At 46.0% G+C, this 18731-nt stretch overlaps 1 protein-coding gene across 1 annotated transcript in view; it reads left to right on the top strand.

The window, feature by feature from the left end:
- LOC130491495 (ATP-dependent RNA helicase DDX19B) overlaps positions 1-18731 on the top strand; it is a 30033-nt gene continuing 11302 nt past the window's right edge. The window contains exons 1-5 of the mRNA XM_056865242.1: positions 1-79; positions 7435-7483; positions 8752-8805; positions 11045-11180; positions 18395-18487. Coding sequence (XP_056721220.1) covers positions 23-79; positions 7435-7483; positions 8752-8805; positions 11045-11180; positions 18395-18487 — 389 coding nt within the window. The 5' untranslated portion in view covers positions 1-22. The remainder of the gene's footprint in view (positions 80-7434; positions 7484-8751; positions 8806-11044; positions 11181-18394; positions 18488-18731) is intronic.

The following is an 18731-nucleotide window of genomic DNA, read 5'->3' as shown; positions in this document are numbered from 1 at the left end:
CCCCCCGGTCCCCACACGAAGCATGGCGACGGACTCCTGGGCGCTGGCGGTGGACGAGCAAGAAGCGGCCGCGGAGTCGGTGAGGGGCGGCGGCATGGCGATGCTACCGGGGGGCGGGGGGCTCCGGACGGGAGGCGGCGGGGTTCTTTGGGTGAGGGGTGGGCGCAGTGCTTCATGGGAGTGACTTGGGGTGGGGGTGGGGAGCAGGGGCCATGCCCCGTGGGGAGGCGTTGGTCTCCCTCGGAGCACGAGCGATGAGGCAGGCAGTGCCGCGTCGTGGTTGGAACGCTGGCCTTGCACTAGGAGGACCCGGGTTCGAATCCCCCGCTGCTTGACCTTGGGCTGATCCCTTTCCTGCTTAATCCATTTCACGGCTAAATATGAATGTGAGGGGGAAGGGGTAAAGATCAAGGTAGAAGAGAGGGGGGAAATTCCCCAAATGTTGAAATTATCAAATATTATCACATGTTACGGATTCCGTGGACTGCCAAAAAAGCAAAAAAACAAAAACAAATCAGTGGGTTATACATCAAATCAAGCCTGAACTGACCGTAGAAGCTAAAATGACTAAACTGAGGCTGTCGTAATTAGGTCACGTCATGAGACGACTGGAAAAGACAGTCATGCTAGGAAAAGTTGAGGGCAGCAGGAAAAGAGGAAGACCCAACAAGAGATGGACTCAATAAAGGAAGCCACGGACCTCAATTTGCAAGACCTGAGCAAGGCTGTCAAAGATAGGACGTTTTGGAGGACTTTCATTCATGGGGTCGCCATGAGTCGGAGGCGACTTGACAGCACTTAACACACACACATCACATGTAACAGTTTGCAAGATCTGAGCAAGGCTTTCAAAGATAGGACATTTTGGAGGAGTTTCCTTCATAGGGTCGCCGTGAGTCGGAAGCGACTTGACGGCACTTAACACACACACGACACGATTACAAAATATGCTTTAAATTGGGGAGGGGCTGTGGCTCAGTGGTGGAGCCTCTGCTTGGCATGCAGAAGGTCCCAGGTTCAATCACCGGCATCTCCAGTTAAAGGGGCTGGGCAGGTTGGTGATGTGAAAGTCCCCTGCCCGAGACCCTGGAGAGCTGCTGCCAGTCTGAGTAGGCAATACTGACTTGGATGGACCAAGGGTCTGGTTCAGTATAAGGCAGCTTCATGTGTGTTCATATGTGTTCAAATAAAGGCATTGCAGTTACAAAAGTAATATCACTGGCGTCAAAATGTGTATATTGGGTCACTGGGGGTGTGTGAGGGGAGGTAGTTGTGAATTTCCTGCATTGTGCAGGGGGTTGGACTAGATGACTCTGATGCTTCCTTCCAACTATGATTCTTTTTTTATGAGCCTTTATTTAAAACCTCTTTTGTCACCATTGTTTGTGTGTGTTAAGTGTTATCAAGTCGCTTCCGACTCATGGCGACCCTATAAATGAAAGTCCTCCAAAATGTCCTATCTTTGACAGCCTTGCTCAGATCTTGCAAATTGAGGGCTGTGGCTTCATTTATTGAGTCAATTCATCTCTATGTTAAACCATTGTTTAACATAGTAATATTGTGAAGCCTAAACAATATATGTGATTTGTATTGTTTTACACACATTTGTTAATTTGTAAGCATTGTGTAATAATACTTGATAACTCCAATATTTGGGGTATTTTTTCTACATTGGAGTGTAACCTACTTCTCAGGGTTGTTGCTACCAAGTGTTTTCCACTTCTCTGCAAACCACTTTTGGGGAGAGAAGCGAGTTAGTTACAAGTACTTTAAACACGTTATCACTATACTTGGTTCCTTGGATGATTTTAAAACAGGGATCGCCTATACAGAAGGATGTTCTGGCATACTCCACTGTTCTCAAATTCATGTTTCTATATATAATAAAGTATATAGACAGGCTGGGGTGGAACTGACCAGGAAACCTTATGTATTGTTTAGAGGATGGTGGCCCCAGAGGTGGCTTTTCCCCCAGAATATGACAGCCAGTCCTGGGTTGCCAGAGGACCTTCTAGGGAAAGATATATGTGACCACACAAAATTGCCTTTTGCTGAGTCAGACTCTTGGTCCACCTAGGCCAGTGGTTTTCCAGGGCCCTCAGCAGCGCAGCAAAGTCTTCAATCCCTGGCAACTCCAGTTTAAAAAATGTCAAGGCACTGGAGAGATGTTGCCTGTGCGCATAGAAAATGCTGGGATAGGTAGACCAGTGGACACAAAGCCAAAGCGTATGTTTGCAGTTTAGGAAGCTGTTTCTTAAAGAACTACGCCTTTGAAGCTGCATGAACACATGAAGCTGCCTTCTATTGAATCAGACCCTTGGTCCATCAAAGTCAGTATTGTCTACTCAGACCGGCAGCGGCTCTCCAGGGTCTCGGGCAGGGGTCTTTCACATCACCTACTTGCCTAGTCGCTTTAACTGGGGATGCCGGGGATTGAACCTAGAACCTTCTGCATGCCAAGCAGATGCTCTACCACTGAGCCACAGCCCCTCCCATATGCAGACCCTTCCCTTGCAAGATGGAGAGGGGAAGATTGTGCATTTATTTTACTTCTTTGATGTTTGGGGCATTAATCGAACATTGGTGCCAGGTGAAAATTTATTATTAGAAAATGGGAGCATGCAGATTACACAAAGTGTCAGCAGTCTTGGCATCAGCTTCGTTTTTCTGCAAAGCTGGTCCGTTGTTGTGGTGTGGAAGGGCAGAGAGAGATTTCCACCTGGCCCTTGTGCTGAGGTAACTAAAGGTATGGTGCTCTTTCATATTCCATTCCAAAGAACCTGATGCTTAGGAGCACTAAAGAGCAGTACTGAAAAATAAGTGATGTGATAATCGAGCTGTGTACATATTCCTCACTTTTTGTCTTTTTGACCTTCACATTTGCATAAAGCTTTTTCACTTCATATCTTATATAACTCAGCCTTATGCATCTGTTGTATCACGTTATTCCCAACATGTTTGCGTATTTGATGTGCCCTGTAAGACTAGGCCTGTTCTTCCCTCCTCCTCTTTCCATACTTGTTTGTATCTGATTTCTTGCTGAATCTTGATCCAGTTCTGATCATGCCATTCTAGGAAGTTCCTTCAGACCTGGTGATACTTTGCCATGTTGTAGTTTGTTCTGTACACATTATTCCAAAGTCCCTACAGTGTGACCTGGATAGTGCTTTTGCATGAAGATCCATTCAGAATGAGACACAGTGAATGAATCTGAAATCCTCAAGATCCCAGTCTGTTTTCTAGCATGCACAGAGCCAAGAGCGAACACTTTCTTGTTTAAGAATTTTTTTATCCAACCACACTTGTTGGGACTTATAAATTCCTCTGGCAGTGAGATTTGTGAGATTTGTTTCCCCACCCCCCCAAAAAACCCTGAGCCAGTATGGTATAGTGTCGGATTAGGGAGATCTGGATTCAAATCTTCCCTCTGTTGCGATGAAGCTTGCTGGGGACCCACCATTCTCTCTCAGCCTACCCTATCTCACAAGGTTGTTATGAGGGTCAAATGAGGAGGATCAAACTATGTATGCTGCCTGGAATGCTTGGAGGATAAAAGTGCATGAGGCAGATAAATTCTTAACCAGATCCTGATATCCCAGATTCTGCACAAGAAACCAAAAAAAACTTGAAGGTCACTCTTTAAATCTGTCCGGGGAAAGCATCATGGATGCCAGCGCCGTTAGTCAGCATTTTAGCCTGCCAGCAGGAATCCTGTTTTCTGATGTAGCACTGTTTCCAACCTTTGCTGAATTGAAACATGTGGCAGTGACTCAAACCCGGATTTTTCAATAAAACTCGGTTTCTGACAGTTTGGAAATGGAAGTTCACTGGGATTTTCTGGTGATATTTTGCTTTACTAGAACTCCAGCATTGTTTGTTCGTTTGTTTGATTTTTACTGCTATCTTTGTGTTTTAATGTTTTCAGTTTTATATTCTGTTGCCAGGGCCCTGTCTTTAAAATGTTTTAAACATTTTGGTGCTGGTCTTAGTCTGTAGGGTTTTTTTTTTTTTTTTTTTTTTTTTTTTTAGAATTTGGTGTTATTTCAGTGTCTTAATGTGACATATCGTTTTTATGTCTGGGTTGTTGGGTTTTTTTGTAAACTGCTTTGTTCTTGGTTTTGCAAGGTGTTGTATATAAATACACAGATTTTTGAAAAATTGGCTAGTTCACATGTACAAAAATATTTTGTTTTGAATGTGGAGGCAGAAATCTCTGACTCAGTGCGGGGGGGAAGGTCTTCAACAAACTCCTTCAAAACAAGAATGATTGTTTCTATTCAACAAGGGCTCAGAATTCTGCGTATTACTAAGCATTAGAGAAAATTGTTTTAAAACTGCTTCTCAGTTGCTCTTGGAAATGACATAAACTATGTCATTAGCAGCAATAAAGAAAGTCACATAGTTTGGAAGGGAAAAATACCCCCCCCCCCAGATAGACTAGTTTGGAAAATAATTGACATGATAAAACCGGCAGCATACCAAAACATTTATAAGTACACAAAAGTTTTGAATAGATGAACCCTTGAAGCTGAATGCATTATGGATGTAGATGGGATTTCTTGTACATATTTGGTTAATTGGAAACTGATATGAATAGTCGGTTTTGTGACTTGTCACTAAATCATAACATTCTGTATTTGTGTATTGAGTATGACAATCAAATTATGCATAATGTCTAAATCGCTTTGTGCTTTATTTAATTTGTTCCCTGAAACACATTATTTCATTTCGGTGTTTGGCTAACAAGGGGGAAAAACCCAACTTGACATATTTCTACAGCACATCAAATAAATACAGTGCTCTTTTACATTTTGCTTACTAAATATAAGTGGAGTCTCTATTTCCCTCACGTTGCAATTCTAATCTTCCTCCAGGCAGCTAGGGACACCATTAATGGTTTACCTCCCTCTCTATCCTAACCTCAAAACAACCCTGTGAAGCAAGTTAGGCTGAGAGAGAGAGACTAGCCCAAGGTCACTAGCATGGCCAAATGGGGATTTGAAGCTGGGTCTCCCAAGTCCCACACTCTTAAGCGCTGTGAAGGAGGGGAAAAAATTGAAGCTTCCTTCTAATGCTTTAGCCCAGGGTTGGGTCCCTCAGGTAGAAGGTGAGTTGGTTTTTATACCCTGCTTTTCTGCACCTTAAGGAGTCTCAAAGCAGCTTACAGTTGCCTCCCCCCATCCCACAACAGGCCCCTTGTTAGGTAGGTGGGGCTGAGAGAGTTCTGAGAGAACTGTGACTGGCCCAAGGTCACCCAGCAGGCTTCATGCGCAGGAGTGGGGAATAGAACCCTGTTCTTCAGATTAGAGTCCGCTGCTCTTAACCACTACGCCACGCTGGCTTTCTACAGGGGCCCGTGACCCATGCAGATGGGTCACGGGGTCCTATAGAGCTGCCATGGTATCGTCGTTGTTGCCATTAGGAAGGACCTGTTGCTAAGTTCGGTGATTGGAAAGCAAGAGTGCCACTCCTGCACTCTAGGGTTGCCAGGTCCCTCTTCGCCACCAGCGGGAGATTTGGAGGAGCAGAGCCTGAGGAGGGCGGTGTTTGGGGAGGGGAGGGACTTCAGTACCATAGAGTCCAATTGCCAAAGTGGACATTTTCTCCAGGTCAGGGGTCGGCAAACTCATTAGTCAAAAGAGCCAAATATCAACAGTACAACGATTGAGATTTCTTTTGAGAGCCAAATTTCTTAAACTATATAGGTAGGTTCACTGTTTATTAACTTAATAAACTTTAATTAAAGTTTTAAGTCTTAATTAAACTATAGATACACTGAATAAAACTTGATATCATACTTAATAGCGATCTTATTTATTGATAAAAATTAAATTGTAAGTCCCTGCCATTTCCCCCTCCCCGTCCGGAGTCCTCATCTGGAGGCCTGGTCTACCGCCATAAAAGCCTATTGGTAGACCTGGCCTCCGGCTGAGTCCCATTGGGAGGCCAGGTCTACCCATTGGCTTTCTTGGCAGTAGACTTGGCCTCCGGAGGCCCATAGAAGCCAATTGGTAGACCTGGCCTCTGAAGGGGGACTTTCCCCCCTCCTTGGAGTCCAGGTCTACCCCCAAGAAAGCCAGTGGGTAGACATGGCCTCCCAATGGGACTCAGTCGGAGGCCAGGTCTACCAAAGGAAGCCTGCCCCGCCCAACAGCTAATAGGCGAGCGGGGCGGGCCAGGAACCGCCGAGCCGCCCGCCCAGCAATCGCGCGGCTAGAGGGGAGGGGAGGCTTTAGCTTCCCAACCATTGAGGGCAAGGGCAAGGGGGACCCGGCCATTCTCCACGGTGGGGGGGGAGAGACAGCGCGCCTGCTCTCTCTCTCTCGCTCGCTCTCAGGCGCGCCAGCTCCACAGCCTGGCTGCCGGCGTGAGCGGGCGCGAGAGCAGGGGCTCCGAACCAAGTTCGGAGAGCCGCACTCAACGGGCCAAAGAGCCGCATGCGGCTCGGGAGCCACGGTTTGCCGACCCCTGCTCCAGGTGAACTGTTCTCTGTCGGCTGGAGATCAGTTGCAATAGCAGGAGATCTTCAGCTATTACCTGGAGGTTGGCAACCCTACTGCACGCCGATAGGAGCAGCTGGGACTGCAAAGTGTGAAGTCACTCAGAGACTCTGGCCCCTCCTCTTCTGTCGTGTCACTTCTGATGTCACTCAGGGGCTCCCTGCTACCGGCTGGGGATTAAAGATGGGTCCTAGTGCTAGAAAGGGGTGAAGACTTCCTCTTTAGAATGCCCACCATGTATTTTGAGTTTGGTTTGTGACCATGAGGTCTAGCAACCTTGTAGACAAATGCTGAGCCTTGGTATTCACCCAGGATGTGGTGGTGGCTGCCAGCTTGGAAGGCTTTAAGAGGGGAGTGGACATGTTCATGGAGGAGAGGGCTGTCCATGGCTACTAGTCAACATGAAAACTAGTCATGATGCATACCAATTCTCTCCAGGATCATAGGAGCATGCCTATTGTATTAGGTGCTTTGGAACACAGGCAGGATGCTGCTGCTGCAGACACCTTGTTTGTGGGCTTCCTAGAGGCACCTGGTTGACCACTGTCAAGACTGCGGGACTTGATGGGCCTTGGTCTGATCCAGCATGGCTTTTCTTATGTTTTCTTATTCTAATATAATCCTGTAGTCTGCAAAAAAGAAAATATCTGGTACAGCAAATTAGTGCAGCATAATATTTAAGCTGTGGAATAGGAAGGTGATACCGCAGCAAACCGTTCCTCCTTTAAGCCTCAGTCTCCCAGCTTCATGGGGCTGTAGGAAAGGTTACAGAAAACGTATTTGGAACACCTAAAATGTATTTAATATAATAAAGGGGTTTGTTTAGCTAAATTGAAGAAAGGGGTTTGTTTAGCTAAATTGAAGAAATGTCTTCAAATTCAGCTGCTGTAGATTTTGAGTGACTCTTCTTCTTTTTCTGTCTGCATGTGTTTAGTTGAGTAACCTGCATCTGAAGGAGGAGAGACCCAAACCAGAGTCCAATGGTGAGTATGGTGTAGTGGTTAAGAGCGGTGGTTTGGAGCGGTGGAGAACCGAGTTCAATTCCCCACTCCTCCACATGAGTGGCGGACGCTAATCTGGTGAACCGGGTTGGTTTCCCCACTCCTCCACATGAAGCTAGTTGGGTGACCTTGGGCTAGACGCAGCTCTCTTAGAGCTCTCTCAGCCTCACCTACCTCACAGGGTGTCTGCTGTGGGGAGGGGAAGGGAAGGTGATTGTCAGCCGGTTTGATTCTTCTTTAAGTGGTAGAGAAAGTCGGCATATAAAAACCAACTCTTCGTCCTCAATCTGGGTCCCGCCCACCATGTTGTAATGGCCTTCCAAAACCCACTTGTGGGGTTTTGGCCAGGGTGAAAGGAAAAAGTGAAAGCAAGCCAGGAATAGAAAGAAAAAAAAGGAGGAATGGGGGGCAGGGAGAATGTCAGGAATAGAAAGAGGGGGGAAAAGAAAGCTGGGAATTACGTTGTCAGTATTCATGTTGTTCCATCTTCTTAAATATGAGATAGGTCATCATAAGTCCAGAATTGCTCAGGGAGGTATAAAAAAAGTCTTGTGTTGCTTAAAATCTAGCAAGTATATAAGCTTTGGTGAGGTAGATACTTGGAAGTGGTAATCGCAGTGGGCTGGGCACGTCTAGGCACAGAGGAGAAAAAGTACAGTCATAAGGCACAGTTGTGTCACTACTAAATACAACGTGTGGGTGTGACCCACTACCAACTAACAGCAACGGGTTATAAATCTGCTCAGCGAGTTAGTTGGAACTCCAGATGTGCGACAGTCACTTTGTGTAGCAACAACGTGAATCTGTGTTTTTCAGTACCAAAACCCCCAGTGGATTTTGATCTGGCTGTTTCAGCCTTCCTTTAAAAAAAGGAATTTTAAAGGTGTGTTTACTTCACAGAACGTTCTGTTTTGATCCGCCGTGCGCAAAGGAGATCAACTGTAAAACTCATACTAAAATTAAAAGAATTTTAAAAAGCAAACTTGTGCTTATTTTACTCCAGTGAAGGTTTTGAGGAATTGGACTAAAGAAAGACACGGGGAAGTCCGTGGGCTGCATCTGGCCTGGTTAGATACGGAGCAGTGCCAGTACAGTTGCATAACGTGTGGTTTGGTTCTGCAGCATGAGATGCACACAGAACAAGTGGCATGAAACACTTTCCTGAACTAGCTGGCAGAACAGCTTCAGGTTATGAAGGATTGTTACGTTCAGGGGATCTGTGTTCTAATCACTCTTTGTCCAAACGACAGGCACCGTTGTCAAGACAGAGGATAATGCAGAGAAGACAGAAGAAGAGGAAAAGGGTAAGTTCTCAGCATCAAAGAGTGAAGCAAAAAAAAATGTCCTCACTAAGTTCTGACTATGTCCTGACTAGGGGAGCCAGCATGGTGTAGCGGTTAAGAGCGGTGGTTTAGAGCGGTGGACTCTAATCTGGAGAACCGGGTTTGATTCCCCACTCCTCCACATGAGCGGCGCACGCTAATCTGGTGAACCGGGTTGATTTCCCCTCTCCACATGAAGCCAGCTGGGTGACCTTGGGCTAGTCACAGCTCTCTTAGAGCTCTCTCAGCCCCACCTACCTCACCAGGTGTCTGTTGTGGGGAGGGGAAGGGAAGGTGATTGTAAGCTGGCTTGATTCTTCCCTAAATGGCAGAGAAAGTCGGTGTATAAAAACCATTCCATTCCATTTATTTACTAGCTCCTTTGACCAAAGGTCTTGTATAAAAACCAATTCTTCTAAGTGGGGAAGGGCTGTTGCTCCGGGCTAAAGCCTGTGCCAGGTTTTTGGCTTCTCCCGTTAAAATGGAGCTGTGTTGGCAAGCCTGGAGCAATCCTTGGAGCATTGGCAAAGAGTTGCCAGTGCCAGCCCAAACAGGTGTTTGGCTCAAACATGGCCTGGCTGCTTCTGTGATATAAAAATGCTCAGTTGCCAACCCAATATTGAGGGTTTCATGTACCTTCAGGCCATTCAATGAGGTGGGGGCCACAACAGAGAATGCATTTGTACCGGTGGTTGTCGAGCTTGCCCATTTGTAGGGTGGCACTGCAGAAAGGTCCTGATCAGATGAGCAGAGCTTCTGGGGCAGAGGATGGGGGAGAGGCGGTCCTGCAGATATGAGCATCCAAGGCCATAAAAGGCTGTGTATGTGATAGCCAGCATCTTGAATTGAACCCACTAACTGATGGGCGAGGAGCCCCATGGCGCAGAGTGGTAAGGTGTGGTACTGCAGTCCAAGCTCTGCTCACGACCTGAGTTCGATCTCCACGGAAGCCGGTTTCAGGTAGCCGGTTCAAGGTCGACTCAGCCTTCCATCCTTCCGAGGTTGGTAAAATGAGTACCCAGCTTGCTGGGGGTAAAGGGAAGATGGCTGGGGAAGGCACTGGCAAACCACTTCGTAAACAAAGTCTGCCGAGTAAACATCAGGATGTGACATCATCCCATGGGTCAGGAATGACCTGGTGCTTGCACAGGGGACCTTTACCTTTAACCGATGGGCAGTCAGTGGAGTGACTGCAGAATGAGAGTAATATGCATTCTCTGCCTAGCTCCTGATAATAATTGGGCATTTGTTTTTATTTGGGGCATTTTTTGGTACCCTTTCTAAATTGCCTTGCTGCTACCAAGGGCGATGCAGGATAAAACAACATGGCTCCCCTGTTTGAAAGAGTAATCGGTTGAACCAAGTATGTAGAAGCATTTTAAAAGCCTTTGCAAATATAAAAGTGTTTCACATGATGGCTGGGAATGTACCGAACGAGAGGTCCAGCAGGCCTCTTTAGGGAGGCCGTTCCTCAGCTGTTTGGCACAACTCAATAAGCTTCTGCCCTTAATGCAGTTGCATAACTACCTTAGGGGACTGAGCAATTGCTGTTGGCTCGGATGGCTTTAAGGAAGATTACAAAAAAGGAGAACGGAAACCTCTGAACAGCCAAGAACAAGGGGCACAGAGCACCCGAGGGTCTAAAAAAATAATTGTAGAAGCATCAAAAAAATACCAGAAGGTGTATATATAATTCAAAAATTGCAGAATGTAATGGAAAATACAAAAGATTATTACAGGTTGAGTATCCCTTATCCGGACTGCTTAGGACCAGAAGTGGTTCTTGTTTTGGATATTTCTGTATATTGGAATATTTTGGAATTTTTGCATATACATAATGAGATACCTTGGGGATGGGACCATTCATTTATGTTTTGTATACACTTTATACACATAGCCTGATTGTAATTTTAAACAGTATTTTAAATAATTTTGTGTACATTGAACCATCAAGCAATGGCAAACCCCCTCCAACCATTTTTTGCCTTGAAAACCCTACGGGGTTGCCATAAGTCAGCTGTGACTTGACAGCGCGCACACACACACACACACAGATGCCATTTTACCCACAACTTGCACAATCCACAATGCAGGGCATCACTGGCTGCTTCTTGGCTGCGCCGTTTAGCTTTGCCTGCCGCCTTTTCATCGCAGCGTTTTTTTCACTGTTGAGATAAAGCTGAAAGTGGTGTTTGTTTGTCTCGTTCCTTCCTCCTGCTAGAGGACCGAGCGGCCCAGTCACTATTGAACAAGCTGATCCGCAGCAACCTGGTGGACAACACAAACCAAGTGGAGGTGCTGCAGAGAGATCCCACGTCGCCCCTCTACTCCGTGAAGTCTTTCGAGGAGCTGCGGCTGTAAGTGCCTCTTTTTTTGCTACTGCTGTGGGTGTTGCTTGTTGCCGACAAGCCGTTCATAAGAACGGCCCTGCTGGATCAGACCAAGGCCCGTTGTGTCCAGCAGTCTGTTCACGCAGTGGCCAACCAGGTGCCTCTAGGAAGCCCACAAACAAGACGACTGCAGCAGCATTATCCTGCCTGTGTTCCACAGCAACTAATATAATAGGCTTGCTCCTCTGATCCTGGAGAGAATAGGTATGCATCATGACTAGAACATAAGAAAAGCCATGCTAGATCAGACCAAGGCCCATCGTGTCCAGCAGTCTGTTCACACAGTGGCCAAGCAGGTGCCTCTAGGAAGCCCACAAACAAGGCGACTGCAGCGGCATTATCCTGCTGGTGTTCCATAGCACCTAATATAATAGGCATGCTCCTCTGATCCTGGAGAGAATAGGTATGCATCATGACTAGTTTTCATGTTGACTAGTAGCCATGGCTAGCCCTCTCCTCCATGAACATGTCCACTCCCCTCTTCAAGCCTTCCAAACTGGCAGCCATCACCACATCCTGGGGCAGGGAGTTCCACATTCCGCAGCCCCCCTCGCCCATAATGCATGTGGCTCATTCCCACACTGCTTGGCTGGTGGCGAAAGACCCCAGCTGCATGGGAGGCAGGCAGTGGCAAACCACCTCTGCTCATCTTTTGCCTGGAAACCAGTCGCAATAAGTCAGCTGTGACTTGACAGCATTTTCCACCACCATTTTCCACCACCAAGAATCAGACTTACAAGCCTCTGCTTACCTGGAATATTTGTCTCCAGGCACTGATGCTTATGTAACTGCAGAGTCTGTTCTCTTTCCCTTCCTTTTTAGCCTGTCATTGTGCCATAAATGGGTAACAAAATACATGTGGGTAGACAGGCAAGTAACTTTCGTGGGCATTATTTGCAATGCTGTTAAGTGTTAAATATCTTGGATGTTTGCCTGGTGCACATAACGCAATCTTAATCTCAACATTAGATTGGGCAGGGGATCAATTGTAACTTTGCCAACCAAAACATCAGAAGTAGCAGCATCTCTTGGCACAGACCAGCTAAAGCAGCTCACTTAGCTCAGGTGAACAAGGACACCCATTCCCTGGGCCGTTTTACCCTTAAACGAAGGGGAAAGCAGGATTTGGGATGGCTGGTTTGAAATTTTAACTGGCACAGAATATGGCAGCCCAGAGCTGAATGCAAAATTGCAATCTTTGGCAGGCTCCTGATTTGATACTTTGGGGAGGGAGAGACATTCTCCCTTTAAGGCCTTGGCAGGGAAGTACCTTCTGGACTGCCTGATTCTTCACGAAGTATCTTTCCTTATGTGGAATGTATCAGTTCAGTGTTTGAGAGCCAGCATGGCGTAGTGGTTAAGAGCAGCGGACTCTAATCTGGAGAACTGGGTTTGTTTCCCCACTCCTCCACGTGAACGGCAGACTCTAATTTGGAGAACCGGGTTCAACTCCCCGCTCCTCCACATGAAGCCAGCTGGGTAACCTTGGGCCAGTCAGTTCTCTCCGAACTCTCTCAGCCCCACCTACCTCTCAAGGTGCCTGTTGTGGGGAGGGGAGGGGAAGGGAAGGCGATTGTAAGCCCCTTTGAGACTCCTTAACGCTAGAGAAAAGCAGGATATAAAAACCAACTGTTCTTCTTTGTTCTTTCTTCGTGCAAAATGTCCGAAATCCCTCAGATACTTACAAGGTAGAGTCAGAATGGACAAATCCCCCTATTACATTGAAAGGCTGGCACAATTTTGCTATAAATATAAAAACTTTTTGAAGCAAAAGAAATCACAGTAAAATAGAGCACAGTGGGAAGAACTAGCCCTGTCCATCGCTAACAAAAATAATAAAAAAATTTGGGAGCTGATTGCCCGTGGCACAAGATCTAGTAACTATGTGATGGCAAATATTACACAGGATAGGTGGCATAATCATTTTGTCAGGCCTTTGCTACAATTTCAGGCCTTGTGCTACTTTTGAATTGAAGTCTGGTAATTGCAGTCCAGGAGCTGGCTTACCGTCAAGGCCGAAAGCTGGCTGCTGGTCAAGGTTATCCTGTTTACCCTGTCTCTGTGTTATGTCTTGGGTTCTCTGAGAGAGAATCCTTATCTGGTCGTTACTATGGTTTCACTCTGTCTTGCGTTTTGCCTAGAATGCATTTTATACTGTAACCCACCTACACTGACTCCATTAGATCCCTTTCTTTCCCAAGGGGCAGTTACCTTCTGTAAATCTGTCTTTTTGCTCTTAATAAATTAGCATGCTTAAGGAACACCTGCCTGAGCGTGTTTGATTTATAAGATGCTAGGGACAGACGCCTGAGCTGACACATTTCGTCTCCCTTTATGGCACCCCTAGGGATATTTCTCCCGTGGAAGTTATGTTTAAAGAACAAAATTCATTGCCCACATGGGACCCGGTGTCACCAGATGAATGTGTCCAGTTGATCAAGGGGCTAGTTGGGGGGGAAAGCCCCGAAGAAGATTATATCCCTCCAGAATTATTTAAATCGAATATCCATTGGTGGGCTTCAGTGTTAGCAGCTCTATTTACAACAATTAACAATCTATGCGTGATACCAGCCAGATGGAAACAAAGCATCATCGTCCCTATCTTTAAGAAGGGGGAAATGTCAGACCCTGCCAATTATCGATCTATCAGCCTCTTAGATGTTGCCTCTAAGCTATATACTCGCCACCTGTTAAAAAAGTTGGTAGATTGGGCAGACCAAGTAAACCTCCTTAACCAGGAACAAGCCGGTTTCCGTAAGGAACATAGCAAAATTGATCAATGTCTAGTTCTTAAAGCCCTGATTGAGAAATACTTGGTCAAATTAAAATGTCAACTTTTTGTAGCCTTCGTTGACCTGTCCTCAGCTTTTGATTCAATCGACCGAAATAGGCTTTGGCAGAAGTTGGCGGATACCTCTATTGACCAGAGGCTTTTTAGATTGATAAGGGAATTTCATACAGACCTCACAGCTAGAGTCAGAGTGGAAGGAACTGGAAGTTTAACGGAACCGATTCCCCTAACGAAAGAAGTAAAACAGGGTTGCCTGCTGGCTCCTCTCCAATTTTTATATTAATGATATAGTACAAAAGATGAATGCATCAACACATTTCTCCCCCGTTTTGGCTGGAAGGAAAATAACAACCTTATTATATGCCGATGATATGGCTATTTTGGCCCTCACGGAAACTGGGCTAGAGGAAAGTCTGAAAACGCTGGTTGAATACTGCATCAGGGAATCCTTAAAGATTAACTACAACAAAACTAAAATAGTTGTTTTTGGCAATTGTAGGATTTCTCACAGTTGGACAATAACAAACCAAAAAGTAAAACAGGACCAGTTTTTTAAATACTTAGGCATAATTTTCCAACCCGCATTGTCATGGCAAATGCAATGTAAATCTGCTATTCTGTCAGACCGTCGAACTATGAGTGCCATTTTTAAATTCTACTATTCCAGAGGAGGCTGTATGGTTGCCCCAGCAATTAAAGCTTTTGTGGGGAAAGTAATACCGCAGTTGTTATATGGAATTGAGATCTGGGGGCAAAAACCAAAAATATTGCACGATTTGGAGAAAATCCAAAATAGTTTTATTAGGAAGATCTTGGGTTTACCCCAAGGGGTTAGGTTTACCCCAAGGGGTGCCTGCAGCATTCCTTAGAGTGGAGGCAGGCTTGCCATCCGTTGCCATGAGAGCCCATTTAAGAATTTTACTTTTCTACCTAAAACTGAGAAAATCGATTAACTCAAAATTGGTGTATTACAGCTATATGTTCTATTCAAAGGAAAACCATTGGGATAAGGTCATACCCATCCTACAATTGTATAATTTGCCTTTGCTAGAAATCTTAAACACATGGGACCCAAAAGATATCAAAAAATGGATTGCTGACAAAGAAACTGATAATGATATGTGCCTAATACAAAAGTCCAAGTTCTCCCCATGGTATCCGTTATTCAAATCGAATAAGTTCTTTTCAAATTATTTAATGGAACTTTCAGACCCAGGGTTAAGGAGAGCATTTACTACGGCTCGATTCCAAACGATGCCTTCAGCATTCACCCATGGTAGATATAAAAAAAATCCTCATAACCTAAGGCTATGTCCCTGCTCCTCAGGTTCAATAGAGGATCTCCCACATATTTTGTTTAGTTGCCCATTTTACAACTCTATTCGTTTTAAATTAACCCAGCATATCCCAGATGTTTTAGACACAGTTGAGGGCTGAGTTAGATTTTTAATGGCAGACATTAATTCAAAGATCACGCTTAATGTGGCCTTTTATAGCGTCTAAGCTAAGGAAGAAATTTGTTGAAAATTAGACCCCAAAGTTGACACCGAAAGAATAATTTAGGAGAACTATAACATTCAATTCAGTAATCAATATGTATATATGTGGCTGTCTGTGACATTTAAAAAATTTTATTCATGTAACTCTGGGTGTTGTGAGTTGGAAAAATTTTTTGACTGAAGCACTGGGTGGGGGATTTTCCCTTTTCACACAACCCCTTTCATTGTTTTACTCTTCTGTGGCCCTCTGTTAACCTCAAACTGTATCCCCCCTCTTCCCCTGCCAATTGCTCCTTTCCTCCCCCCATGTCCCCCCCCCGGTTTGGCTCGTTCCCTTTCACTGTTTCTGCTGCTCTCAAACACAAGCCGCTGTTCTGTCGTCCTTCGCACCCTCTCCTCAGTCTGTAAGGTGGAGGTAATAAAGGCAACCTCAATCTGAAGTAGACTACTAAGGGAATTCGTGCGAAGTGTTTTTGAACTCTTAAAAGGACAGCGCGAAAGACCCTGACTGCATCTACAACTTCCGAAATGGCTCTGAGCTGCTTCTCTGTTTCCTTTGGGGGCATCTGCTGGGGACAGGTTGGCTGCCGCAAGCATCCACACGTCACAGCACCGGCAAGGGGCAGGCATAACTAGACTCGTTTAAATTCTCTAAAGAAAAAGGTGCATAAATCTGTAGTTTATTGCCGCTGCTTCCCCAAGGAGGGCAAGTGCATCTTATTGGGAGCAAGCGCCTCTTCCGAGACATGACCTTTCTGCGTGGCTGAGAAGGGGGCGGTGGCAAATCTCCGTGCGCCTTTCTCTCTTAAATGTCAAGCGGGAGAGTTTTAAAGGGGCTAGATAAGATAGGGCTGTTTCTCCTTGGTTTATTGCGCGTTGCTTTATTGCACCCGGTAGATATTGCGTTTTTGAGCAAGTCTGATATTCGCTTTATTGTGGTGGTTTGGAACCAAACCTGCGATATCTCCAAGGTATGCTCGTACGTCTTTATAAAAGAAATCTGCCGTTCCTGTCCTTGGTTTTCCATTGTATCCAGCCCCGAACTCCCAACCTAACCCAGCTTTTCTGACTCTTTCCATGAGACAAAGTGAATATAAGGAAAACTCCAATCTATCCAGTGGTTTAAATATAATTGAGAGTTTTCCAGGAGTACAGAATTGGGGAGGGGGGGATGCATCATAAATCCTCTTCCGTGTGCGTGACACCCTCGCTCCAAGCCCTCAGCTCTCAGATTCCTCTAATCCTGGGCCTTTCCAAATCACCGCTTGTGTTTTCCCACTAGCTCTGCTGAGGAATGTGTCAGCGGTGCTGAATATTTTGTCTGCTGCTGATCATTAAATTATTCTCGAGGGGTTCTTTCTACCTGTTGTTGTTCCGCCCCGTAATTGGTCTCCGCATCCTATTCCTGCTGGTGTGTCCCTACGGGGCGCCCGCAGCAGCACAGGTTTTGCCGTGGCGTCGACTGGCTTCGTTTTCATCCGCGACGCTTTGTCGCTACAAAGGACTCTTTAGATCATGTACTCTTGTCCTGTTAGGTTTTTGAAAGCGAAGTATTAGTTGAGAATCAAAGGCAGAGTTAATGGCAGCCGTGCCTGGATTAAGCGAGTCTCCTGTTTCACTTACGGTGTAACCCTGGCAACCGTCTGGGTAGATCTCTCACTTCTGAATGAGACCCGGTTTACCTTTGCAAAGGGCTTTTCTATCAGCCAAACTAGACACGATGACGGGGGGCCGTCTTTGAAGGGGGGCTGCCCCAGTTGTGTTAGGGGAGGGGCCGTGGCTCAGTGGTAGAGCATCTGCTTGGCATGCAGAAGGTCCCAGGTTCAACCCCCGGCATCTCCAGTTAAAGACCAGGCAAGTAGGTGATGTGAAAGACCTCTGCCTGAGACCCCGGAGAGCTGCTGCCGGTCTGAGTAGACAATACTGACTTTGATGGACCTTGATGGTCTGATTCAGTAGAAGGCAGCTTCATATGTGGGTATAAAGGGGGGGAGGTTGGGAGCTCAGATTTTCAGCGCAATGGGGATGAATGGTTAATTGTTATTGTCTCTCCCTTACTGTGGCATATAACTTACACTTCCAAAAATTTCTTAGTCTCATGGAAAGTGTCAGAAAAGCTGGGTTAGGTTGGAAGTTTAGGGCTGGACAGAATGGAAAACTGAGGACAGGAATGACGGGTTCCTTTTATATAAAGGTGTACCAGAAGAGGAAAGTTAGGGCTGGTTGCATTGGGGGCAGAACAGAACAGAAAGCCAGCATGGTGTAGTGGTTAGAATGCTGGGCTCTGATCTGGGGAACCCAGGTTCAAATCTCCTTTCTGCCATGGATGCTTGCTGGGTGACCCCAGGGCACGGTTTTAGCATCCAGGCTCTGAATGTAGGAGAAAAAAATCAGCTAGGAGAAAAAGGCTTCAGACAAGGACAGTAATGGGAAGATTCAGCATTCCTGTCCATCTGCTTTTTTTAATCCCTCTGTCATCCCAGCAAAGCATGACAAATAGAACATTCATCTATTGGCCCAGAGGGGAGAACCGTCTTTTAAAATTCTTATTACAGAATAGACGGGTCTTTTCAGATTCCGCATCTTTCTCTCAAATACGCTTATTATGTTTAACTGGACTTCAGAGAGGAAATGTACTTTCAGGGCAGGGTGGGAAGTTTTACTAGAGCCCAGCACCTGATTTTTATCTTAGCACCACCTGGAAAATTGACTTGTGCATCTGTTTGAGGCGAAACGTGGCAGAAGCACCATAATTTCAGAACATGGAGACGGCATGTATCGTTGCGAGGGCAAACCGGCTATAAAATTTCACTAGCTCGTGGGGAATACAGAGGCCGTGAGGTGGAACTTAGAGGCCTTTAGCAACATACAGAAATGTTTTTGTCTTCTAGGAAGCCGCAACTGCTACAAGGTGTCTACGCTATGGGTTTCAACAGGCCATCCAAGATCCAGGAGAACGCGTTGCCTATGATGCTGGCGGAACCGTATGTATTCACACATGCTTTAACCATGCATGCCTGCGTGGGATGTTTTTGGTTGGTGGGGAGAGCAAGGGAGGGGCCATGGGTCAGTGGTAGAGCATCTGCTGGGAAGCAGAAGGTCCCAGGTTCAATCATTGGATCTCCAGTTAAAGGGACTAGGCAAGTAGGTGATGTGGAAGACCTCTGCCTGAGACCCTGGAGAGCCGCTGCCGGTCTGAGTAGACAATACTGACTTTGATGGACCAAG

This window comes from Euleptes europaea, chromosome 19, assembly GCF_029931775.1.
Source record: "Euleptes europaea isolate rEulEur1 chromosome 19, rEulEur1.hap1, whole genome shotgun sequence".
NCBI lineage: Eukaryota > Metazoa > Chordata > Lepidosauria > Squamata > Sphaerodactylidae > Euleptes > Euleptes europaea.
The sequence above is the reverse complement of the archived record's forward strand: the minus strand, read 5'-3'. Positions and strand labels throughout refer to the sequence as shown.